We start from the raw sequence: 26161 nt of genomic DNA, 5'->3' as shown, positions 1-26161 counted from the left end.
AAGAGGCAAGCCCTTCTGCTCCTTCCTACTTCATCATAGCTGAAATGTACTTGGAGTTTGAACAGCCGTCTCAGAATAGGAGGCAAGAAGCTAAGGATGATGAAACAGCAAGAAAGAGCCTGGGCCCCTGTTGGCTGTGAAGGTGCCACAACAGTCCTGGACTGCCTGTCTCCAGACATCTCTTCATAGGGAGAAATAAGCTTCTGTCTTCATTAAGACACTTTGTTAACTATTTTTTGTTGTTATAGGCAGCCAAACTTAACAATAACAGATTCAGTAAATATGACAGGAGATACTTCCCTCTTATTACAGTTGAAAGATTATCTCTCAATGGCAACCCAGTAAGGCCACCCAGTAAAAGTCAAATGTTGGCTTGAGGGGAAAGCAGTGGTTAAAATAACTGTTAGAGTCCAGCTTGTGACCTGGTATGAGAGCTCTTTGAAGGGCCTACATTTGGAGAGAGGTGTCCCTTTTTATTCCAGTCCTGTCCTCACTTTCCTTGCCCAACCCCAGGAGAGCTGCTTGGACATTAGCTGCCTTTTCCATCTGTGTAGAAGTCATAAGAAGACTAGGACCACATTGATAATTTATTGGAGAGGCAAAGGTTAGTGCCCTTTGTTTTCCCAGGCAGAGTTCTTTTCTGGGCTCATTGAGGTATTATTTCTAGTTCCATCTTTCTTCCTAGAATCTTTCTTTCCCATTTCCCACTGTGCATTGAATCTGATTGACCCTGTCACGTCCAACCAAAACCCTTTAGACAATTCTCTCTGATTATTCTAGTGCCTTTTCAACACCTTGTTCTGTGGTTCCAGCAGGGAGGTTCAGCTTCTTGCTGCCCCGACAGAAGGAAACATGAGCCTTCATTATCTGGGAATGTTTGAAAGCAAGGTCCAGGAAGCAATGAAGAAGGAAGGAGGTTTTTCTCTGTCTCTCTCTGTTTTTGTTACATAAATTAACCCATTTATTATTGTCTATAATGCTTCACATGGTGGCACCTCTGCTTGTCTCTCAATTCCTTCAGCCTTCTGATGGGCGACTTTACTGGGGCAGCAGGAATGGTGGTACAGGGCCAGGCACCTCCAACTACTGTGTTCATGTAGGAACTGCAGTGCCAGATCCCCACAGCTTGTCTCTGCATCTTGGTTTTGCTGCAAAAGGGGCAAGTGTATTTGGCATGCTGGCTTATTTCAATTTTCTTCACCATTTTCCTGAGGGAGGCATCATAGTGGGTTCTGTATTTACCGACGATTCTGACTTTCTTAGCACGTGCAGCCATGTTGCCGCCAACTAGGTGCAAACCAAGAGAGGAGAAGAAGGGGGTTCCTCCTTATGCAGCCAAATGAGCTGAATGAAACCTGGTGATCAGTGGAGTGACATGTCACAGATGACCTCTCATCTTATCTGCCCTCTTTGAGCTCCCATAATTCTTATTTACGTTATACAGACATCAGTTCAAGATTTGGGTCGATGAAGTTTTATATTGCCATGTTAAGGAAGAACAATTTGGCTTTCCACCCCTTGTTGCCCAGGGCTTCCCTTTGCATATCCAAAATATCTTTTATGTGTAGTGATCCATTTTTTTCCAGAGTCCCTTACTTTAGCAGCATAAAAGGACTGGCAGTGGCTATGAAGTGTATTTTTCTTCTCCTTTCTGACCAGTCTGTGTGAAGGGAAGGGAATATATCCCTACTGGTATGAAAGGGGCCTCCTCCCTCAGATGCAGAAGCAGAAAAGTTACTTTGGGGTTTAAAAAATTAATTTTAAAAATCAGTGTTGCACTAATAATACTTGCTCCTTATTGTTTACTGTGGCAAGTATTACATGAAATCTTTTATGTACATTATTTCATTTGAACATCACAACACCATGGGTAGGTATTATTACTCTATCTATCTTACAGATAAGAGGCTCAGGAAGGTTAAATAGCTCGTCCAAAGTCACATAGCTGGTATTTGAACTCAGGTTGGTGTAACTCTCAATTCCATGAATTCAACCATGTGCTGCACTGCCTCTCTTGTCAGTACTCCTCACTAAATCTGTATGATTTAATGAATCACTTGGCAGTGTGATAATAGTGGGAATAATGGCTCTGGCATCCGACCTAAATTTGAATCTGAACTTGTTCTTTTGCTGGTGGTTTGACCTTGGGCGTAGCTACATCATTTAAATGAGTGAATGAATGAATGAATGAATGAACACCACATCTTGTAAGACTGTGGTGAGGATTAGATGCGAACATGCCCAGCACAAAGCAGATACTAAATGGAAGTTTTCTCCATCTGTTCTTCCCTCCTTCCTGTGGTTAGCTTGTGTTTTTCCAATGAGACTACAAATTACAGTAAGGACAGGGAACGTGTCTTTTTTTTTTCTTTTACAGCTTCAGAATCATGTACTGTTCTAGGCACGTTACAGGAAAGAAAGCAATACTTTTTGTATTTATGTAATACTTTTTTAAAGGAAGTCCTTTGTATTAAAATTTGACACCTGTAAAATATTTTTAGTTTTTTCTCCATTTTAGAAGCAAATAATTAATGGGGAAAATACTATCTTGGTCTTCTTCCTTTGTACTATGTGACAATAGCATAAGATTGTTTTTAAATGTCATAGCAATTTTTTTCTAACTTAGAACATGGGAGATAAGTAATTATTGTTGAAAGCATCTCCATTCAGATTACAATTTTCATGTCCTCTTCCAAAATGAGTGAGTTTTTAAAAATTTTATTATTCATTTGATTTTTTACTTGATTTATATGTGAATCCCACATTTCTCCCTTTTTTAAAAATGAAATGCTGAAGTGGTAGGTAGATGCAAGATAAAGGTAGAAAACATAATTCAGTGCTGGTAAGAGGGCAAATGTAGATGATCAGGTGTGTGCCAATAGACTGAGTATTAATCCAAGCTAGACAAGGGCAACAAAACATCCACGGATGCAGAAGATTTCTCTCAAAACAGGCGGGGTGAGGTTCTAAGCCTCACCTCTGTTGGTACCCAATTTCAAAATGAGTGAGTTTTTGATCTGAGAATAACTTTGGAATCCTTTCTGGGTCCATTTTCTTTATGGCCATCTTTACGGTATTAAAAGTAGTTCACTCACATGACTAGTAAAGTTAAAAAAATTAGCCAAACTAGTTGTTTGAATTCTCTCTTTGACTAGGTTAATTGATAGGGTTTTAAAATCCAAGTTACTGAGAGCATACATTTTCATAGTTTCGCCTTGTGTTTTAACCACTATTTGAGGACTTTAAAAAGAAGTTAAGAGATATGAAGGATAGATTTAAAAGGCACAGCATATATCTAAAATGAGCTCCAAGAGGAAGGACTAGTGAGAATGGGGGAGAGGCAATTTTTAAAGAGATAGTAATTGAGATTTTTCCAGAATTGATGAATGATGTTAAGTCCTCAGATTAAGGAGGCATGAATCGTGGGTGGGGTGAATAAAAATAAATCTGCTTTCTAGACATCCATGGTAAAATTGCAGAACACCAAGACAAAGAAAAGCTCTTAAGGCTAACTTGCTCAAGATCATAGAGCTTGTAAGTGGTAAAACCAGTATTCAAACCCAGTGTTCTTAATCACAAGTACCAGATCATCTAGTTATAAGCTCTCATTTACAGATGAGATAATTGAGGCCAAGGGATGGCAGAGATTTGCATTAGGAGTTTAATGGTAGTAGGTCTTAAAGTCATACTGGCCCTTTTACCTCAGAAGTAGGAGAGAGTCCTTGTTGTGAGGGCTAAGAGAAGGCATTCTATACCTTGGAAGCAATAAATTATGGATTTTAGACTGTTGTTTCCAGGATGATCAACAGACACTAGAGAACATAGTTCAAAGAACATCTGATACTTATGTAGTGCTCACTATGAGACAGACCTTAGGTTTTTAACATGCATTAACCCATGTAATTCTCTTACCAACTCAGTGAGTTAGGTACTGGTTTTATCACAGTTTTCCAGATGAGGAAAACAAGGTGCACAGAGAGGGGATCTACCAAGGTCACAAAGCTAGTTGGTAGAAGAGCCAGGATTTACACCGTAGGCAGTCTGGATGCAGATTCCTTAACCTCTGCAGTATACTGCCCCTAGCTCAAACAAAATAAATCCTGTGAGGTCAGAAACTGTGTCTGTCTCATTCACTACTGTATCCCTAGGGGTCAGTGCAATGCCTGGCAAATAATAGATACTCAATAAATATTCATTATATTAATGAAGGAATAAATAAGTGAATAAACTTGGTTTGCAATGCATATCCAGTGTGTCTGTGTGGACTGAACTGTCCCACTGCCAACTAGCTGCTTAGTGATTCTTGAAGATAGGACCAGTTTGTTTCTGGTGATGCCAAGCACCTTGGCAATTAGAGATGTACCTTAATACCTTTTGCTCACAGCATCAGCTTTGCCCTGCAGCCTTGGCGATCTGCTAAAGTGGATCTCCTGGTTCTGAGGACCAGTTCTGTAGCAAAACCCTAGATGACACCTGCTGACTTATGACTGGGCCCAGAGACAACAGGACCCTGGGCGGAGAGAGTCCCAATTATGATTTAAAAGTAAGGATCTGTAACACAAAGCAGCAAGAGGCAGCTCGAAACTATCCATGTCCTGAATGTTCTCTGGGGGACTGCCATCAGAGCATACAGATTCTTAGCAGAATGAAATAATCAACCTGCTTATGACATATAAAGCCATCTGAGAGGCAATAGGAAGCCATCTGTCTGTTAGCTCGAGACCAAACTCAGGGCTAGTAGTAGGCCTCTTGTGTGTTACAGCTCCATTTTACTTTTAATTCAAACTGGAGTCCTATTAAAACAGAGTCCTAAAAAAACCCTAACAGCCTAACTGGGTAATCACTATCTTAAAAAATGCCATCTCTCTGCCTTCACTCTGGGACCCTTATGTGGCATTACAGAGTTTTTAAAGTTTTAAGAGAATAAGTTTTCACCTACAAGATGGCAGAGACCTCCTTATCTGTCTTATGCCTCAGAACACAGAGCTACATCCACAATTTAATCATTGGAATTCTCAGGTTGATAATGCAGCTTGATAGAACTGATATATCCTTCACTATTTAATACGATTATACCTACTCAGGGCCCCTGGTCTGAGCACTTTGCTTGAAGTGATGGGTCTCTTCAGTAAAGTTATTAGTAAAAGACTAATTTAATAATATGTCTGGTTTTGTTTATTTCTTCCTACAATAGACAACCCAGTTGTTTTTTTTTTGAATTTCTTGTCCCAACTAGTTGTTTTGGAATTCTCTATTGAGTTATATCTTCAATAAAACCTGTCTACAAGTTGGTCAAACCAGTGAAAACAGTTGAATGACTACAAGGCATGACCCTATGCAAACCTTAGCATTCTGTTCTCCTCTCTTGATCAGAAATAGAAGGATGGGGCAATTTAATCATGATAGGAAAAGGTAATGAAAGTGTAAATTGTTAACAGAGATATTGTCAACACATACCATTTCCCTCACTAAGATGTAACCATTTGTCAAGGATATAGTTACTTAAGAAATCAATGATGTGGGAGGCAAGTTGGTAATAATAATTTTTCTAAATTAGAAGAAATAATAACTTTTCTAAACTAGAAGACTTCAACTAGGGTTGGGCATGTTTAGTAAATGCTCATTCTGATCTGAATAAACCCTCTAATTTGCATCCATCACCATATATTTCCTAAGACAAGAGCTGTTGATCTTTTGATTTCATGAAATATTCTCATTCATAATTGTCGCTAACTGAATAGTGGTGGATATATTCTCTTTTCTCTGGATTTCTCTTACCAGAACATGATTATTCTGCTTTCTTAGGTACATAACTAAAAAGAGGATAAATCAAAGAGATAGAAGAATTACCTTTGATTGAAGGAGGTGGAGGTGCTATAAATACATGTCTAGACACCATGTTTTTAACTTCCATCCCTGCATTATTAATAAATTCATTAATGAGGGCCCTGTTCACATATCTGTTATCAACCCTAATCATTTGTGTGTTTGAGTCAAGGTCTCCTGTCTTCATCAGTGTCATTAATGTCTGTCAGCAAATGGTAATGTGGGAGAATCTCACAAATTTATATGCATTTCCAGAGTGCAGACCCAAACTCAGTCAGTATTTTTGCATGAGAGCAGCTGTAACAAATGGCCATTCTTCCCATGAGAAGTGTAAACAGGTTGCTAATTAATTCATTTACCATTAGCCTCTGTTTAGTCTTCAGTCATAGAGTATTCATTCATCATGCTGGAACACCAAGTACAATGTTATTATGGAGATGAGGTATTTGTACAGTCTCCTTAGATCCACATGACAGGTTGAATTATCTACCTATTTTTCTCCCAGCAGTTTCTCAGATATCAGAGCGTATACGAATGACCTTGGAGAAGGTCCTACTTTATTAGCAGCTTTCTGATGTAAATTGCATAATGGGTTGGCAGTCGACTTAAATACATGCAACAAAAATCAGCTCTCGGTGTGTGTGCAGTGGTGGGGATAAAATTGAGGGGTATTAAGGAGGAAAGGGGAAACTAAATTCTAACTTTTAGGAGATGGGATATAATGGCAGGGAATTTAAATCAAAATTAGAAGGTGGACTGACACAATGAGAGGTTCTTTGCTGCTGAAACACTGAAATATAGACTTTGATGGTCAATTTCCTTCCCTAATATCCACAAAATGATCAACAGTTCTCAAAAATACAGTTAGGACACACTTTTCTTTCTTAAGCGGGCAAGTCTAGATTCCCTGAATCCTTAGATAAAAGCTTCAAATAAGGAATGGGGCATCAAGAAAGCCTAATCATGTCTTATTTGTTGATCATTTATGTTATATATTGACCGTAAATGGCAATTCTTACCATAGCTCATCTATTCATTTACTTAACAGCCACTTATTGAGCATCATTTTGGGCCAGGCACTGTGCTATATGCTACGGATACAGAGATAAAAGAAATACAGCCCTCCTTCAAGACACTCAGGAGGCAAACTGCCGATGCAGCATGGGTATCATAAAGAACATAAATGCTATGATGATTTTATGTCCAGAATGCTACGGGAACATAAAGGAGGGATTCCTTATGAAAAACTTAGGGAAGGTTTCCCAAAAGAGGTAACATCTGAGTTAAGTCTTATAGGATAAATAGGCACTTTTAAAAGAGGAGGGTAGGAGACATATATGTCAGGCAGAGGAAATAAGATGTGCAAAGGTAAAAAGACATTAGACACTCTGCTGTGTTTATAGAATTGTAAGAAATTCAAAGTGACTATAGCTTTGTCTACATACAGGGTAGGCTAGTGGGAGGAGTGTGTGATGTTAAGTTGTATAAGAAGTAGATAAGGGCCAGACAAGGTCAAGTCTTCTATATCATACTAAGAGGTTATGCAAGGAATAGTGTTAGTGGAAGCGTGGCAGTCAGGTTGGTACTTTAGAGATTACCATGGTGGCAGGGAAAGAAGGGTTTGAATTTAAGGGATAGTTGAGGAACCCAATTAACAGGACTAGTGGTAAGTAAATGTGGGGAAAGTGAGAATTAAGAGTCAAGATGTCCGTCTGGTTACCTTACTTTTGGAAATACTTGAAAGCTATGTCATGATGGTATGTTGTTATCGACGTGCAGCCAGATAAACTGAGGCATGGGGATTACATAATTTGTCAAAGTCAAGTCAAGATTAATAGCTCTCAGGATTTTATGGCCTTTAATAGACCTACCTCTTTCCTCAAAGAGCTGCCTGTTCTAGGGTTATGAAGGAAACTTCTTTTACTTAAGGTTTTACACCTAACCCAGAACTTGCAGGTGTGAATTGGGGAATACCTTTGTTATTTGGTATTTCCTGTTGTTCTTTCGAATTGGAGATAAGGAAGTTTTCTTTTGAAGCCACATCTGCATGATGACCAAGCAAATGATAGTGCTATTCAGTCAATGAAGAAGAAAGAGCAATGTACGGGGAGTCAAGGGATGTAAAATGCTTGTGTTTAGGCAGGTTGCTTAATCAGTCTGGGCCTCAAAATTCTCATCACTAATACAATAATCAAGCCTAAATCTTTCATTTATTTTTGTGTCTATCATGCATTCTGTGATCTGTGTAATGCTAAATAACTTGCTAGACAAGTATTCATCCACCAAGTCACCCATCCAAGAAAACAGCCCTGTTGTTTTACTGAAATGACCCAAACATTCAATGATTTGGATGCTGGAGGTTCAAATTTGAGATATTCCATCTCTCTAAGGTAGTGGCTCCCTCCCATTTCTCTATTCTTAACTCTAATTTCTATCTCCAGATTCAACCTGCTGTCTTTTTGGTATTGACTAACTATTGAACAATTGAAGGTTGTTAAGAAACCAGCAGATTGGCTTATATCCCCATGCTCCCTCAAATCAGCTGCTCCAGCCAGCAGAAGGGTAAAGAAAACCAACAGTGTGATCTATCTACCGGTTACTCGTAGGCAAAGGGTTGGTACCATTTTTCTGGTTCTAGACAACTTTATTCCTTTTGTATCAGGGACAAAATGATGCCAGACCCTAACTACCAAGGTGCTTTTGGGAAAGTTGCTTCATTCTTTGGATCTTGATTTACCTATCTATAGAAAAATATAGTGATACATATCTGTTCTTTATTACCCTGATAAGGTTGTAATGTTGAAAGAGATCATATGGATGAAGGAATTTGGGAAGGAAGAGCCTCAAGCAGGGGTGGTAAATGGGTTTCATGTGCCCCTGGTTGTCTGAGCTAAGTTGAAAAGAGTACTGACTGTGGGTATAAGGTTGGAAGTGGCTAAACAGCTCCTGTACCAACAGGAAGCAGGGCAGATAAGTAATTGGAAGTGAGTGAATAAGCTTCAGGAGGTCTTTGAACCAAAAGGGAAAGGATAATTCGCTTGGTCCCCTTTATCTTCTCCTTCATACATTGCAGTTCAGTTCAATGACCACACATTTTGCCCTCTGAGTCAGGTGTTGTATGACAAAGCTAGTTTTGACTACATGGTTTCCTCCGGTCAGTTGGAATGACTCTTAAATGGGGCTGTTAGAGTGTTGATTTTGCCATGACGGTGGGAAAAATAATCAGTTAAAATAGCTGACTCAGATAACTAGGTGGTCATGAAAATGAACTACATTTGAGGGTGGGTGTGTGCACAGGGTCCAGTCCACAGGGAACCAGTCAGAGCACCCTTCCCCCTTTGGCTCAGAGTAAGACAGAGCAGCAAAGGCTTTAGGGATTTGCTGACCCCATAGCATCCTCACTAGAGAGAGAGTTAAATTTAAGGCAGCAGACAGTGGTTTAGGAAGGAGAATTCCAAAAGGTTTACAGATGAATAACAAGGGCATAAAGGCTGAATGCATGGTGCTCACAAGGCCTAAGGGTCAGTCTATACAGGAAAGCACACTTTCATGACAGTGAGAAGAGAAGGGTTGCTTTCATTTTCTTTACCTTCTGTTGAAGTATAATATACATACAGAGGAGTGCACGTATCCTAAGTATACAGCTTGATAAAATTTCACAGACTGAAAACAAGCAATGAGAATTGTTTTGGAGTCATAGAGTGCTAACTTTTTGGGGGCCATGCTGAGTCAGGTGACTTAATTCATCCTAGTGTATCCCCTATTGTGGTGGACGATGGCTGGCCTTTGAGTGTTGGGTGTTCTATAGTTGAAACTAACATGGGATTTGGTGTCAGGAGTCCAGGGTTCAAATTCTGGATCCACCACAACGTTGCTGCGTGACCTTGGGTAAATCTTTTCATTGCTCAGATTCTTAATTTCCTTATCAGTAAAATGCAGTCAATGGCAATTTTTGTATCATCTAGCAGGTTAAATGTAGTTACAGTTATAAAAGCATCTTTGAAAAATTTAAAGTATCATTCTCCCAGTGCCTAGCACACTACCTGCCACATAGTAAGTCTTTAAATGGCTTACTATGGACATAAAAAGTCTAAGAAATGTTTCCGTAACCGTGTGAAAGATAATTTGACCTAAGGTATACCTGAGGCTGCCTTTAAGACAATTTCCCTCATGAACGTTAAGGCCAATTCAATCATCCAGAATCTTTCAGCTTTAGGTGCCTCTTTGCTTAAAGGGAAGGAAATTTGTCCAAAGGGAATACGAATAAAAATATAACAAGACAGGATCATAGAATCCCATGGTGTCATGGTAGGACTGTAGTCTGAGCTTGTTGGACATGTTCTTCTACTTACCTATAGTATTTCCCTGTGGTCCCCAATGCTTATCTATAATACCTTGTAGTGTAATGTTTAGACAGTTGCCAGGCCCTGCTGTCTCCATGGAGACAAGGGCAGATTTCTGAGTGTGCTAGTTAATCCAAGTGACTAACTGCAGCCGACAGTTTATCCAAACTTCTCCCTTTTTTTTTTGCAGTTCAGAACTCTTGAAAAAGCCTGCTATACTGCATGACTTGTATGGAATTCACTTGGTAAAACAGCTTCCTTCCTGAATTTAGTTTACTTTGCCTTTAGGGAGAGTGCAGTTTGTTTATAGGAATTATTGCTTCTTGCCTAGAAACACTCTCTTGGTAAAATTAAAAATTAGCATATAAGAGGATTTCCAAGCCTCACTGCCCAGCTCGTCCAAGTTCCTCCAAGAAGATGTTCAGTGGAACAAAGGCAAACAAGAAACGGACTTGACTAAGAATTGCCCCAATATGTAAGATACTCCAGAGCCTGAGCAGTCTTTCCCTCGTTAGAGTAAAGCAACGGACCAAAGCTGTGACCTGCCATGGGTTGTCCATCCAGCTGAGCTTATTCTGGCCAGGAGAAAGTGGACTACTTATGATGGTGGTTGACAGAACAGAAGCAAGAGAGAGAATGTGGGACAATTTCTCTCCTAACTAATCCTTCTGAGGGTAGGCAGCTTGAACAGCAGGTGAGGCTATCAAAACAGGCTTTGGCTTTCAGAGCTAGCCCTTCATCTCCTGGCCTAGTATCTTCTCTTTCCCTTCTCGCAGGCTTCCCTTGATATTTTCACTAGGAACAGAACAAGTTGTGGCTCTGTAGGATCCCAGTTACCCATGCCTTGAGCTTGAATGTGGGCAGGCTGAGTTTGGGAGAGTGAAGTTCAAGGCTCTGGGAGCTTTGATAAAAATTTTTAGTAGAGTCAAAAGTCTAACATTAATCCCAGTAATTTAAATTTGTAGTAACTCACAGGGGTGACCTGAAAGTTACCTTTGTTCAGCAATATATTCAAAAAAGAACTTTATTATAGAAATTGTTAAACATACACAAGAAAGTGAGAATACTATAATGAACCTCCACGAACCCATCACCCAACTTCACCATTTGTTACCATTTTGCCAATATTAGCAAAACTTTTTTTCATGGAAAGTTTCCTCTTGGTTTCATATAGGACTGTTCACTTCCCTTAAGGATTTAAAGTATCTTAAGAAACCATCAATAGCTTAGAAGCTCCCGTTCACATAGAAATAATTGATCTATCAATTACATATGATTCCTAATTCTTCATTAAATAGATTCTTTCAGGGCCTTTCTGGGGCAACACTTCCTGAGAGTATTTGGAGTCCAGCTTGAGTTGTTTTTCTTTGAGAATAATGAAACTATTTCTTTTAAACTATCTTATGATTTAGGTTTTTCCCTGGTTCACACCAACCTTATTCTTACCACTTCCCTAGATAATGTGAATTACCAAAGAGGGCTGACAAATTTAAGGAAGAAGGTGTTTGCAGCCCTGAGCTTTGTGACAGCTGAGCTCTTCCTGTGGAGGCACAACCACTTAAGGCCAGAATTTCAGGCTGGGTCACAGGAAGCTGTTGGTTTATTTGGTCATGCAGAAACAAGGAGTGTGACTGGAGCCTAAATGAGATAGTGATTGTCCATTAGTCCTCCAGGAAAGGACCGAATCATACTGTCCAAAGGGCATTCAGTCAATCTGAATTGTTGGAGTGGAGGATCCACTTCCAAACTGCTTGGATTAATGACATTATTATTTCTCTGCCATCAACCAGGCTTATTATGCTTTGTGTGAAGCAAGACTAACATGCTTGAAACCACTTAAAAGTGCTTGACGCTTTCCCATCTCCTAAATGTTTAGTCACAACCTAGTGTAAGTGCTTGGTCTATCCGAGGCCCATCTGTGGGTGCTTCAGAGCTATTAACTATTAACAGAGAAGATGTGACCTACCATTTTTTGCTTCATTAGCATAGTGGTACAAATAAATGAAGAAAACAAAATGTTTCACCAACTGATTTGACTTTTCCAGGATTCCATTCACTCTGGCTTTCATAGGCTGCTGTATCACATTCTAATAGAGTCAGCTTTCCTAAGCCCACCTAATGGAAGAGAGGACTGTGGTGTTCATCCCTCTGAAAGGAAGAACTTTGGGTTAATCATAATACTTGACTGTGAAACCCATTCACAAATCTCAGGGGGAATGTCAGCTTCCCACGGGCTCTGGGTATGATGGTATCCCATGTAACTGGAGTCTCTAGGGTCTGAATTTGTGTGGCTGCAAATCTATTAAGCTCAGCACTTTCAAAATCATTTTTTCTCCTCCATGGGAAAAAGAATCTCAAGTGTATTGTGAGTTTGAAGGAAAAAAAATCTGTGTAAATTGGGTCTTGGAGGGTCCTTTACAACCTTTATTTTTGTGGAGATAAATTATTCTCGCATTGCCCCACTTTCCCTTGTCTTTTCCTGTGTTTGAAATGGCTGAATTTTAAAAGTAGGACAAGGGTAACAATAAGAGACATGTAATACCCTTATGTTTGAAAGTGCAAGTGTTGAGAGAAGAGCCATATTCAAATGAAATGCTTTCAGGGTTTGTTATTTTGTTTTTTGTTTTTGAAAGAGTTGGACTAGTAAGGACTCGGTTTCAAAGCCATGTTTTATAGCATCTATTTGTTCAGATTTCCTGATGGGCTCCATTGTTTTGATATGGAAATTGTTTCCTGTCTTTGAAAGATATTTTAATGTACCCAGGCCTAGACACTTCTTATTTCAAGGCCTGGATAGCGAGAAGGAAGAAATATTGGCAGTGTGATGGTCCTCTGCTTTTATTTTTCAGATCTGAGATTCTCTGCTAGTTCCTTCTCTCCACTTTCTGACAGCCTCCAAACGGTGGCTGGGTCCGCAGGAGGAGGATCAGGCCATGCCTCATCCCTGTACTTCTTTGTTTGCCTGCTTCAAGCACTGTCTGTTGCCCACTGGGGGCATTCCGCTTCTGCCCACTGCTGTCCAGAACGAATCAACATTTCCTTATTGGTCCGGTACTGAGTCACAGCTCCTCTGAAGTGAGAGAGCCCCTGGAAGTTGTATTGGATCATTTATATTCTGGAAGGGCCAGAGTGCATCAGTGTGCATTGGCCGGCGTACGATCTATTGGTGGTGGTGGAGGAATACCGTTCTTAACTTTCGGTCCTCTCTCATTCCTTGCCCGCCGTGCTTCAGTACAAGTAAATAGGGCTGCTCCCAAAGAGAGGAGTCCGATGCTGTTGTTTTGTTTGCCCTCCAAGCCCGAGTGTTGGTGGTGGTTTATGTTGGAGATGAGGGAGAAGGGAGGAATGTAAAGACATCTGGAAGGCTCTTTAATGAAATCGAACCCATCTATTTTCCAGGGTTGGTATTAGAGGTAGGGTTTCCATGTAGGTAGGGTGGGCTAGCTGGATCTTAGAGCCCTCAATTTTCTTTCTCTTAGATCTTTTACTCTCTTAGGGGACCTGCTACTCCTATACTGGCCTGAAGCTTGTGTTTTCAGAAGTGGTTGAGGTGTGGATTGCAGTTCTAATCCTCTCATTAGCTACCTGTTGGGCCTTCCACAGTTCCCTTTTCCTCAGTCTGCTCACGTGTAAAATAGGGGTTGACATAGATTTCACATCTCCAAGATTTCTTCACCCTTTCTGGCCTTCAAGCTTTCTGATTCTAAATTCATGGGTCTTCTGATCATGTCTGGTAGAGGGCATCATTGAGTACACCAGAGATTGGTCCAATAGATATTCTGTATCTTTATGCAACCAGTAGGCCTTTTGAATTTTCTTTTATCTATTTCTGGGCTGTAGAATATAATAAGCACAATTAATTATTTCAGGTCCCTAAGTTTAAAGGTAGTTTCCTAAATGAACAAATAGCCAAATTTTGGAGGAAAAAGGAAAGAGCATGTGGGGCCCAATGGTGTGAATCAAATTCCTTGGGGAATGGCTTCTCGAGGGGAATGTCTAAACTCAGCACCACTGGGATAAACAGGGGCTCAGAAATCAGTATGCTTTCCTTCTGGTGCCGAGTAGCTTCACCTCCAAGAAGTCCTGGGATAAAGGGGCCCTCATTTTGGACACACTGGGGCATTGCTATGTGAAACCACTTGCTCTGTTGTAGTTGTGGAATAAGTGGAATTGAGTTAGGTGGAGAAACAGGCTTGGAAACTGAGTTTCTGTGCTTTTCTTTGTGTTCCCACAGCACATGTTCTGTTCAGCAGCTCACAGGGGACACGAAGGAGACATACATGCAATAGCCCCAAGGAAGTGGGAAAACTGATTACTCTGCATTCTGGGTGCCAACTGACTTGTATCTCTGCTCCACTAACTTGAGGGTAGGATTGTATATTTCTTCTCTACCACAGTGTTCTCACAGTGAGTGGTACAGAGGAGGCACTAAGTAAATATTTGTTTGATAGACATATAGATTATTTTATTATTACAAAGACCCAAATATTATTTGGAAACCCCTCCCTCCTGCCTTGTGGGGGCTCCTAGAAAGTACCCTTCACAGCATCCTGCTGAATATGGTTTGCCCTTGTAATTCATCCAATCTCCATTATTTGAGAACCTACTATATGTCTACACTGTACCAGGAGCACCCTATCCAGAGATGAGTCAGAAAGATCCAGCCTTGCCAAGAGAGTTTTTATAGGCCACAAACCTCCAGAATTAAAACAATGTCACTATAAAATGAGAGCAAATCCTAACACAAATATGAGAACTTTAATCTTAAATTAGATATGCAACTTATGATTTATTATTATTGTTGTTTTCTATCTTGTGAGACTAATGATTATCCTACAGATAACATTGCCAGCTCTAGCTCTTGTTCTAACAAAGCATATGAACTATCTTCACTAGAGATGACAAATGCTGGATTGTTTATGTCTCTGAAAAGGTTTGCCAAATATACTAGGTGTAGTATTGTATTGGTTGGAGTAAAGGCTAGCCGCTGTGACAGATAAATCCTGAAGTCTCAGTGGCTTAAATCCTTCCCACTCAAGTTTCTCTCTCACTTCACTGCTCTAAGTACTGATCCACAGACCCCAACTCCTTTCATCTTATGGCTCTGCTGTCTTTAACATGGCATTCCCAAGGTTGCTCTTGGGTTTATCTTCATTCAACTCAGTTGTAAATAGAAAAATACACGGAGGATATTACGTGGGAGATTTTTTAATGGGTCAGGACTGGAGGTATTATATATTACTTTGGTCCATATTCCCTTGGGCAAAAATCAGTCACTTTAATTCAACTATCTGTAGAGGATACTGGTAAATATGGTCTAGATTAATGGCCAGAAGGAAGGGAAGCATGTTTTTATGAACATATAATATCTATAATGACTACCTTCAGGGAGACCACTAGAAAGCTAAAACATTCCTTCCATACCTGTCTCCCTTCCACTGGTGCAACAGAGCCACTGGGGAACATATACATTGTTTTCCACTTCTGTTGTCTTTCCAGATGTGCCCTTAGCTCTCAGGTGCAAGGAGCTAGACCCTAACCCGATTAATCTGTAAGGGATTATTGATTCACTGAAGGCTGTTTTAGGGAAAGATAAATCTCTAAAGTAAACCACATCACATGCAGTTTTCTCTGTACCTTTTTTCACAGATTTTCCTAGAGATGAGGAAACTGAGTCCTCTTTCTGGTTCTTGCTGAAAGGAGATGCCTAGTTATGTTCTGAAATCCCAGCATACCAGAGCCAGAACCTATTTCTGACAATATCAGAATTAGAGCTGAACATGTGCCAAGTATATGCTAGGAGTTGAGGATACAGAGATAAATAAGATGGTCAAAAATAGTAATGAGATCTCTTCTTTTTCTCTTATAATATTGGCAAACCTTAAAAGGCTGACAACAGCAAGTGTTGGTAAGGATGCAGGGAAAAGACAACTCTTGGACAATGCTGATGGGCATAGAAATGAGAACAGCTATACTGGAGAGCAATCTGTCAGTGTCCATTAAACTAAAAATTCACATACCCTTCAATCCAGCAGTTATACCTCTAGCTTTCTTTGTTGAGGTAACACTTATACACATACACCAAGAGATATGTAGTAAAGCATGTTTATTGCCATTTTTTTTGTAATAGCAAAATCTTGGACACAACCTATATACCCATTGATAGGGGAATGGTTAAATAAATTAGGGTACATATATATTGTGGATTATTATACAGCAATCAAAATGAATTAACCACATATATGTATCGACATGGATGTATTTCAAAAATATTTTTGAGGAAAGAGGTGGCAGAATGATGCACATAGCCGCATGACATTTGGAAAATGATGTGCAAGCCATTATTATATATTTTATAAGGATACAGATATGTCTGTAAATATATCAAAAAGACTGGAAGGATACATCAAACTCATATTAGTGTTTGGTTACCTTTGGAAAGGCAGGGAGGGAAGAGAGCATGGGGTGGACGTCAAAGGGACATTTGGCAATACCTATAATATTCTATTCTGAAACAATGAACAGTATTTTCTTAAATTATATTTTAAGGAAATAAATAGAAAAAGATTGGAAGCAATGTACCAAAATGTCAATAATATTACTTGCAGATATTAGAAACATGGGTGATTATTGTATTATTCTTTGTACTTTTCTGTATGTTTTTAAATTACCAACAATGAGAGAGACAACCACAAAATCCCACTGTCCATGACTTCAAAGAGCTTGCTCTCACATGGGGGAAGACAGACAGGTAAACAAATATAGAAACGGGTAAAGAGTTCAGGGTGCTTAGAGAACAAAGAGGAGGGGCTCCTAACTTAGACTCAGGGCCAAATAAAAGCTTCTTAGAGAAGATACCAATGATTCAGGCCTTGAAGATAAAGTATGAGCTTTTAAGTCAAGGAGCTACATCTGCAGCATTCCAGGCTAACAAAAGAGCATAAACAATGGAGTGGGGAAAAAGTAGCATGGTAACTCACAATGTACAAAGCTCCCAGGGAAGGCAGTGCAGCACAGAGAAGACAAGTAATGGCTCTGTAGCCTCTTACTACGCTGATACAGTGACCGCACAGAGAGGGTAAGGACTTGATAATATGGGTGAATGTTGAAACCACAATGTTGTTCATGTGAAACCTCCGTAAGATTGTATATCAATGATACCTTAATTAAAAAAAAGATACTTGGAAACATGAAAAAGAAAAAAAAAAGCCGGGTACATGAGGAAACTCCATTGGTTTTGATTGCCTTGAGCACAAATTGCCCGGTAGGGCTGGGGGCAAAATTGAGGTAATCTAGGTACATAAGGATTTGAAGTACTTCATAGAGGATCTTTAACTTTTTATTATAATTACTAAAATTTATTGAATAACCGGTTTACCATGTGCTAGGCATTGTGTGAAGCTTAGCACATATAAATCTTTTAACTTTATCCACAGCCTATAAGAGGTATGTACTATTATTATTTCTATTTTAAAGAAAGGAAACAGGCTCACTGAGACAGTCCAGTCTGTATCTGGACAGTAAAATGCTTTTTTGATTGACTGAGATCTAGTTGTGGGGATGAGTTGCCACTAATCTAAAAACAAAAACAAAAAAAAAAGAAAAAAAACCAGATTCTCAACTGTTGGTGGATGTCAAAATCACCTGGGAGAGCTTAATAATGCATAGGTTCCTGGGCTCCAACCTGTAGATTCTGTTTTAGCAGGTCTGGGGTGGAACCCAGGAATCTTTAGGTTTAATATTAATTCCTAGGTGATTCTAATATTAGCAGGCCTGGAATCATACTTTGAATGATTCCCACACTATTGCCTTTCTTCCTTGAGAATGTTGGACCATTGATGTCCATTTTAAACATAGTTGCCCAGGGGCAGGCAAAAGTCTACTCATTACAAGAATTAGCCCTATTAATTTTGGGATTCTGTTTCACTTAGATATCCAGTCACTGACATGAATAACAAAATCCCATCTGCAAAAACCACCGAATGAAGCAGGGGCTTTTGGTTTCTTACCTGAAGTCTTCCAGTTCCTAGAACTCATTAGACCCAGGGCTGAACACTTGGTATATGTTTGGTAAACAGTGTTGCATGGTCAGTTGATTAGGCTCAGCATACCCATTAGTAAGAATGTTAAATCATAGGTTGGTCATCAGTTTTATATATTACAAGCAAATACATCTTTCATCTAAGTTACTTGGAAACTGACTGGATCTGTGGGCAAGAGATTTTTCACATGGAATACAGAGGACACAGTCTAATATTACTATTCACACATCACCAAAACCGGAGGCTCAGGCACTGTTCTATAGCCTTGATTCAGAGAGATCCCGCATTCATATTCTTGCCATGGTGTAAACTCTCCTCTTTACTTATTCTATTCACTGGGCACTGAGAGTTTCTTCTAGGTCTTTTTATGTCTCCTGTGTCATAGAAGCAATAGGTAGGGGCAGAGAATTTGTGTTCAAAGCTCTTCATTTCCTTCTTCCTTAAACTTAATGGATGGTTAGGAAATTAATGCAGTCCTTTGAAATAAGAAATAAAAGTCCTGTTGAATCACAGCAACCTGTTCTCTTTTGGTTCAGTAATACTAGTATCCTTTTCTCTATCTTTTGAAGTGATAGCAATTTGAGGAATTGTTTGAGACCGTCCTGTTTTACAAAGGTATAGCTCAGCCTCTTTCCCCTTTTAGGGCCACACTCAAGATTATGTCAAGATAGTACAGATTTGAGGAAAGGAAATGTTCATCTCTTGGCTCAAATGCTTTGGTATAGAATGTGGGTAAAAGATAAAGCATAGTAATAATTAGTTGTTTTTTATGTGTTCCTTTGTTTGTAGTTGCAGTGAAGATACTGATTAAATAGTGTTTCCCTCCCATAATCTTTTTAATAGTTCTTTTGTCAAAACATCTTCCTTCTGCTACTGTGATTGTATCTTCACACTTTTCAGTCTTTTGTAAGTTCTGTGCCATTTTCAGACCAAGATGTATTCATAAGCTATGCTCATATAACATCCATGTGACTTGAATGAAAGATCCAGTCAAACAACCACCCATTTTTTGTATGTGTATCTCCTCCCTTGTAAAGTCAGCATTTTTTTTCTTTCTTTAACAGATTTTCTTCATTGTAGACATACTCTGTGTGCATTAGGAAGAAACCATTAGTGTGGGCATTAAAAATGATGGAGTCATTACCAGTTATAAAATAAACACATCATGGGGTTATAATATACAGCATGGTGACATAGTTAATAATACTGTATTACATATTTAAAAGTTGCTAAGAGAGTAGATCTTAGAAGTCCTTTTCACAAGAATAAATTTTTTTTTTGAGAGGGCATCTCTCATATTTATTGATCAAATGGTTGTTAACAACAATAAAATTCAGTATAGGGGGGTCAATGCTCAATGTACAATCATTAATCCATCTCAAGCCTAATTCTCATCAGTCTCCAATCTTCTGAAGCATAACGAACAAGTTCTTACATGGTGAATGAATTCTTACATAGTGAATAAGTTCTTACATGGTGAACAGTATAAGGGCAGTCATCACAGAAACTTTCTGTTTTGATCATGCATTATGACCTATAAACAATCAGGTCAAATATGAATATTCGTTTGATTTTTGTACTTGATTTATATGGTGATCCCACATTTCTCCCTTTATTATTATTATTATTTTTATTTTTAATAAAATGCTGAAGTGGTAGGTAGATGCAAGATAAAGGTAGAAAACATAGTTTAGTGCTGTAAGAGGGCAAATGTAGATGATCAGATGATTAGGTGTGTGCCTATGGACTAAGTATTAATCCAGGCTAGACAAGGGCAGCAAAACATCCACGGATGCAGAAGATTTCTCTCAAAGCAGGGGGGGGTGAGGTTCTGAGCCTCACCTCTGTTGATCCCCAAATTCTCACCTGATGGCCCCCCTGCGACTGTGCCTGTCTTAGGTTGTTCCTCCCTTGAGGAATCTTACCCGTCTCTGGCTAACCAGTCCTCTTCCGGGGCCATACAGGGAAATGTAAAGTTGGTAAGTGAGAGAGAAGCCATATTATTTGAAAAGGTTAGCTTTTACTTCTTTGCAGATTTGTGCCCTGTGGCTTCTATGCCCAGCACTTGTCTCGAGGTATCTTTACCACCTGGAGGAATTATGATACTCGGTAAATTCGATATGAGGCACGAATTCTATTTAAGGGTTGTAATTAGGAAGAAAGAAGAAAAGCTACAGATGTAGCATATGGAAGGAAACATGGGAGGATTGATTATTTCTTTGACATATCTTCTTGTAGAGTACATTAAGTATGTATAGGTTTTAAACTACTAACTAATTTGCACACATATATTAACATAATAGGAATACGGTGACATAAACAAAGCAAATCTATAATTACCATCCATCTCCAGTGAAGCCAAGAAAACCATTTAGGCACCCTAGGCATTTGTGAAAATTTGTCTATGATATGATGGATATTGTCCAACTGTACTTGAACCGTCTGAGAGAAATCAGACAAATTAAAGCAGCCCATTTCTGGGATCTGTTCACATCCCATATGTTCTTTTAACCGTAGATAGTCTATAGTCATAAGATTTTGGAGTGCTACACCTTGCACCCCTCCCAACTCCTGGTTGAGTTCCAACAGTACAGATCCGGTCAAATTCGTTGTCTCACTGTATGCACATGCCAGCCTAGACATCTCCCTCCTCATTCCTATGGCAAGTCCAGGAGACGGTGGGCTGGATGCAGCCACAACTGCAGCATCGTCCGGATCCCTGTGGAGGCTTTTTGATGATTATCCCCCGGCACAAGTCCTCCAGAGAGTGCTGATGCCGGAAGCTCCTCCTCATATCGTATCTTAGTTCATTTTCTGGGTATCCAAGCTAGGCCTTGATCTTCTGCATAGAAACAAACAGACCCTTTGCCCACACTTTGACATGCCCTCTATACCACTGTGCAGAACTCATTGGAGGTCAGCACACAGTAACTGCTTTTTTTTTTCTTTTTATTAAGAGAAAGGAATATTATCAGAAAAGAGTACCTCCATAGCTGATCATCTGACACCCTTTAAGTGATCAACATTAAGGATATTTAAAGCATGCGTTGATCTTTGATTTACCAATAGTTTTATCCTATCAAGGAGTAATCCCCCTTTTCTTTCTTTCTTTCTTTTTTTTTTTTTTAATTTTTAATCTATACCTACATGAAGAATACTATGTTTACTATGCTCTCCCCTATATCAGGTCCCCCCTAACAACCACATTACGATTACTGTCCATCAGCTTAGCAAAATGTTGTAGAGTCACTACTTGTCCTCTCTGTGTTGTGCAGCCCACCCTCCCCTTTCTCCCTCCCCCCGATGCATGCTAATCTTAATACCCCCCTTCTTCTTCTCCCCCCCTTATCCCTCCCTGCCCACCCATCCTCCCCAGTTCCTTTCCCTTTGGTACCTGTTAGTCCATTTTTGTGTTCTGTAATTCCGCTGCTGTTTTGTTCCTTCAGTTTTTCCTTTGTTCCTATACTCCTCAGATGAGTGAAATCATTTGGTATTTCTCTTTCTCCACTTGGCTTATTTCACTGAGCATAATACTCTCCAGCTCCATCCATGTTGCTGCAAATGGTTGGATTTTTCCACTTCTTATGGCTGAGTAGTATTCCATTGTGTATATGTACCACATCTTCTTTATCCATTCATCTACCGATGGACATTTAGGTTGCTTCCAATTCTTGGCTATTGTAAATAGTGCTGCGATAAACATAGGGGTGCATCTGTCTTTCTCAAACTTGATTGCTGCGTTCTTAGGGTAAATTCCTAGGAGTTGAATTCCTGGGTCAAATGGTAGGTCTGTTTTGAGCAATTTGATGAACCTCCATACTGCTTTCCACAATGGTTGAACTAATTTACATTCCCACCAGCAGTGTAGGAGGGTTCCCCTTTCTCCACAGCCTCGCCAACATTTGTTGTTGTTTGTCTTTTGGATGGCAGCTATCCTTACTGGTGTGAGGTGATACCTCATTGTAGTTTTAATTTGCATTTCTCTGATAATTAGCGATGTGGAGCATCTTTTCATGTGTCTCTTGGCCATCTGTATTTCTTTTTTAGAGAACTGTCTGTTCAGTTCCTCTGCCCATTTTTTAATTGGGTTATTTGTTTTTTGTTTGTTGAGGCGTGTGAGCTCTTTATATATTCTGGACGTCAAGCCTTTATCGGATGTGTCATTTTCAAATATATTCTCCCTACTGTAGGGTTCCTTTTTGTTCTATTGATGGTGTCTTTTGCTGTACAGAAGCTTTTCAGCTTAATGTAGTCCCACTTGCTCATTTTGGCTGTTGTTTTCCTTGCTGGGGGAGATATGTTCAAGAAGAGGTCACTCATGTTTATGTCTAAGAGGTTTTTGCCTATGTTTTTTTCCAAGAGTTTAATGGTTTCATGACTTACATTCAGGTCTTTGATCCATTTTGAGTTTACCTTTGTATATGGGGTTAGACAATGGTCCAGTTTCATTCTCCTACATGTAGCTGTCCAGTTTTGCTAGCACCATCTGTTGAAGAGACTGTCATTTTGCCATTGTATGTCCATGGCTCCTTTATCAAATATTAATTGACCATATATGTTTGGGTTAATGTCTGGAGTCTCTAATCTGTTCCACTGGTCTGTGGCTCTGTTCTTGTGCCAGTACCAAATTGTCTTGATTACTATGGCTTTGTAGTAGAGCTTGAAGTTGGGGAGAGAGATCCCCCCTACTTTATTCTTCTTTTTCAGGATTGCTTTGGCTATTCGGGGTCTTTGGTGTTTCCATATGAATTTTTGAATTATTTGTTCCAATTCATTGAAGAATGTTGCTGGTAATTTGAGAGGGATTGCATCAAATCTGTATATTGCTTTGGGCAGGATGGCCATTTTGACGATATTAATTCTTCCTAGCCATGAGCATGGGATGAGTTTCCATTTATTAGTGTCCCCTTTAATTTCTCTTAAGAGTGACTTGTAGTTTTCAGAGTATAAGTCTTTCACTTCTTTGGTTAGGTTTATTCCTAGGTATTTTATTCTTTTTGATGCAATGGTGAATGGAATTGTTTTCCTGATTTCTCTTTCTATTGATTCATTGTTAGTGTATAGGAAAGCTACAGATTTCTGTGTGTTAATTTTGTATCCTGCAACTTTGCTGTATTCCGATATCAGTTCTAGTAGTTTTGGAGTGGAGTCTTTAGGGTTTTTTATGTACAGTATCATATCATCTGCAAATAGTGACAGTTTAACTTCTTCTTTACCAATCTGGATTCCTTGTATTTCTTTGTTTTGTCTGATTGCTGTGGCTAGGACCTCCAGTACTATGTTAAATAACAGTGGGGAGAGTGGGCATCCCTGTCTGGTTCCTGATCTCAGAGGAAATGCTTTCAGCTTCTCGCTGTTCAGTATAATGCTGGCTGTGGGTTTATCATATATGGCCTTTATTATGTTGAGGTACTTGCCCTCTATTCCCATTTTGCTGCGAGTTTTTATCATGAATGGATGTTGAATTTTGTCAAATGCTTTTTCAGCATCTATGGAGATGATCATGTGGTTTTTGTCTTTCTTTTTGTTGATGTGGTGGATGATGTTGATGGATTTTCGAATGTTGTACCATCCTTGCATCCCTGGGATGAACCCCACTTGGTCATGGTGTATGATCCTTTTGATATACTGTTGAATTCTGTTTGCTAATATTTTATTGAGTATTTTTGCATCTACATTCATCAGGGATATTGGTCTGTAATTTTCTTTTTTGGTGGGGTCTTTGCCTGGTTTTGGTATTAGGGTGATGTTGGCTTCATAGAATGAGTTTGGGAGTATTCTCTCTTCTTCTATTTTTTGGAACACTTTAAGGAGAATGGGTATTATGTCTTCTCTGTGTGTCTTGTAAAATTCCGAGGTAAATCCGTCTGGCCCCGGGGTTTTGTTCTTGGGTAGTTTTTTGATTACCGTTTCATTTTCTTTGCTCGTTATTGGTTTGTTTTACTTTCGTGTTTCTTCCTTGGTCAGTCTTGGGAGGTTGTGTTTTTCTAGGAAATTGTCCATTTCTTCTAGGTTTTCCAGCTTGTTGGCATATAGGTTTTCATAGTAGTCTTTAATAATTCTTTGTATTTCTGTGGAGTCTGTCGTGATTTTTCCATTCTCATTTCTGATTCTGTTGATTTGTGTTGATTCTCTTTTTCTCTTAATAAGTTTGGCTAGAGGCTTATCTATTTTGTTTATTTTCTCAAAGAACCAGCTCTTGGTTTCGTTGATTTTTGCTATTGTTTTATTCTTCTCAATTTTGTTTATTTCTTCTCTGATCTTTATTATGTCCCTCCTTCTGCTGACTTTAGGCCTCATTTGTTCGTCTTTTTCCAGTTTCTATAATTGTGGTGTTAGACTATTCATCTGGGATTGTTATTCCTTCTTCAAGTGTGCCTGGTTTGCTATATACTTTCCTCTTAAGACTTCTTTCACTGCGTCCCACAGAAGTTGGGGCTTAGTGTTGTTGTTGTCATTTGTTTCTATATATTCCTTGATCTCTATTTTGATTTGTTCATTGATCCATTGATTATTTAGTAGCATGTTGTTAAGCCTCCATGTGTTTGTGAGCCTTTTTGTTATCTTTGTAGAATTTATTTCTACTTTTATACCTTTGTGGTCTGAAAAATTGGTTGGTAGAATTTCAATATTTTGGAGTTTACTGAGGCTCTTTTTGTGAGCTAGTATGTGGTCTATTCTGGAGAATGTTCCATGTGCACGTGAGAAGAATGTATATCCTGTTGCTTTTGGATGTAGAGTTCTATAGATGTCTATTAGGTCCATCTGTTCTAGTGTGTTGTTCAGTGCCTGTGTGTCTTTACTTATTTTCTGCCCGGTGGATCTATCCTTTGGGGTGAGTGGTGTGTTGAAGTCTCCTACAATGAATGCATTGCAGTCTATTTCCGTCTTTAGTTCTGTTAGTATTTGCTTCACATATGCTGGTGCTCCTGTATTGGGTGCACATATATTTAGAATGGTTAGATCCTCTTGTTGGACTGAGCCCTTTATCTCTTGTTACTTTCTTTGTTTTGAAGTCTATTTTGTCTGATATTAGTACTGCAACCCCTGCTTTCTTCTCACTGTTGTTTGCCTGAAATATGTTTTTCCATCCCTTGACTTTTAGTCTATGCTTATCTTTGCGTTTAAGGTGAGTTTCTTGTAAGCAGCATATAGATGGGTCTTGCTTTTTTATCCATTCTATTACTCTGTGTCTTTTGATTGGTGCATTAAGTCCATTTACATTTAGGGTGACTATTGAGAGATATGTACTTATTGCCATTGCAGGCTTTAGATTCGTGGTTACCAAAGGTTCAAGGTTAGCTTCTTTAGTATCTAACTGCCTAACTTAGTTCGCTTATTGAGCTCTTATATACACTGTCTAGAGATTCTTTTCTTCTCTCCCTTCTTATTCCTCCCCCTCCATTCTTCATATGTTGTGTGTTTTGTTCTGTGCTCTTTTTAGGGGTGCTCCCATTTAGAGCAGTCCCTGTAGGATGCCCTGTAGAGGTGGTTTGTGGGAAGCAAATTCCCTCAGCTTTTGCTTGTCTGGGAATTGTTTAATCCCGCCATCATATTTAAATGATAGTCGTGCTGGATACAGTATCCTTGGTTCAAGGCCTTCTGTTTCATTGCATTAAGTATATCATGCCATTCTCTTCTGGCCTGTAGGGTTTCTGTTGAGAAGTCTGATGTTATCCTGATGGGTTTTCCTTTATAGGTGACCTTTTTCTCTCTAGCTGCCTTTAAAACTCTTTCCTTGTCCTTGATCCTTGCCATTTTAATTACTATGTGTCTTGGTGTTGTTCTCCTTGGATCCTTTCTGTTGGGGGTCCTGTGTAATTCCATGGTCTGTTCGATTATTTCCTCCCCCAGTTTGGGGAAGTTTTCAGCAATTATTTCTTCAAAGAGACTTTCTATCCCTTTTCCTCTTTCTTCTTCTTCTGGTATCCCTATAATACGAATATTATT

General features: G+C 39.3%; 1 protein-coding gene and 1 long non-coding RNA gene across 2 annotated transcripts in view; one reads left to right on the top strand and one right to left on the bottom strand.

The window, feature by feature from the left end:
* Window positions 1-26161, top strand: part of LOC140847458 (uncharacterized) — a 91313-nt gene that overhangs the window by 12850 nt on the left and 52302 nt on the right. The gene's annotated exons all lie outside the window — the stretch shown is intronic.
* LOC108397511 (large ribosomal subunit protein eL43-like) lies at window positions 965-1302 on the bottom strand. The gene has a single exon (XM_017660964.3). It carries the CDS (start codon window positions 1274-1276, stop codon window positions 965-967), a length of 312 nt encoding a protein of 103 aa, XP_017516453.3. The 5' UTR covers window positions 1277-1302.

Source organism: Manis javanica, chromosome X, assembly GCF_040802235.1.
Source record: "Manis javanica isolate MJ-LG chromosome X, MJ_LKY, whole genome shotgun sequence".
NCBI lineage: Eukaryota > Metazoa > Chordata > Mammalia > Pholidota > Manidae > Manis > Manis javanica.
The sequence above is the reverse complement of the archived record's forward strand: the minus strand, read 5'-3'. Positions and strand labels throughout refer to the sequence as shown.

Coding starts and splice junctions, on each gene's coding strand:
- LOC108397511 (XM_017660964.3), bottom strand. CDS start 1,276: ATGGCTGCACGTGCTAAGAAAGTCAGAATCGTCGGTAAATACAGAACC.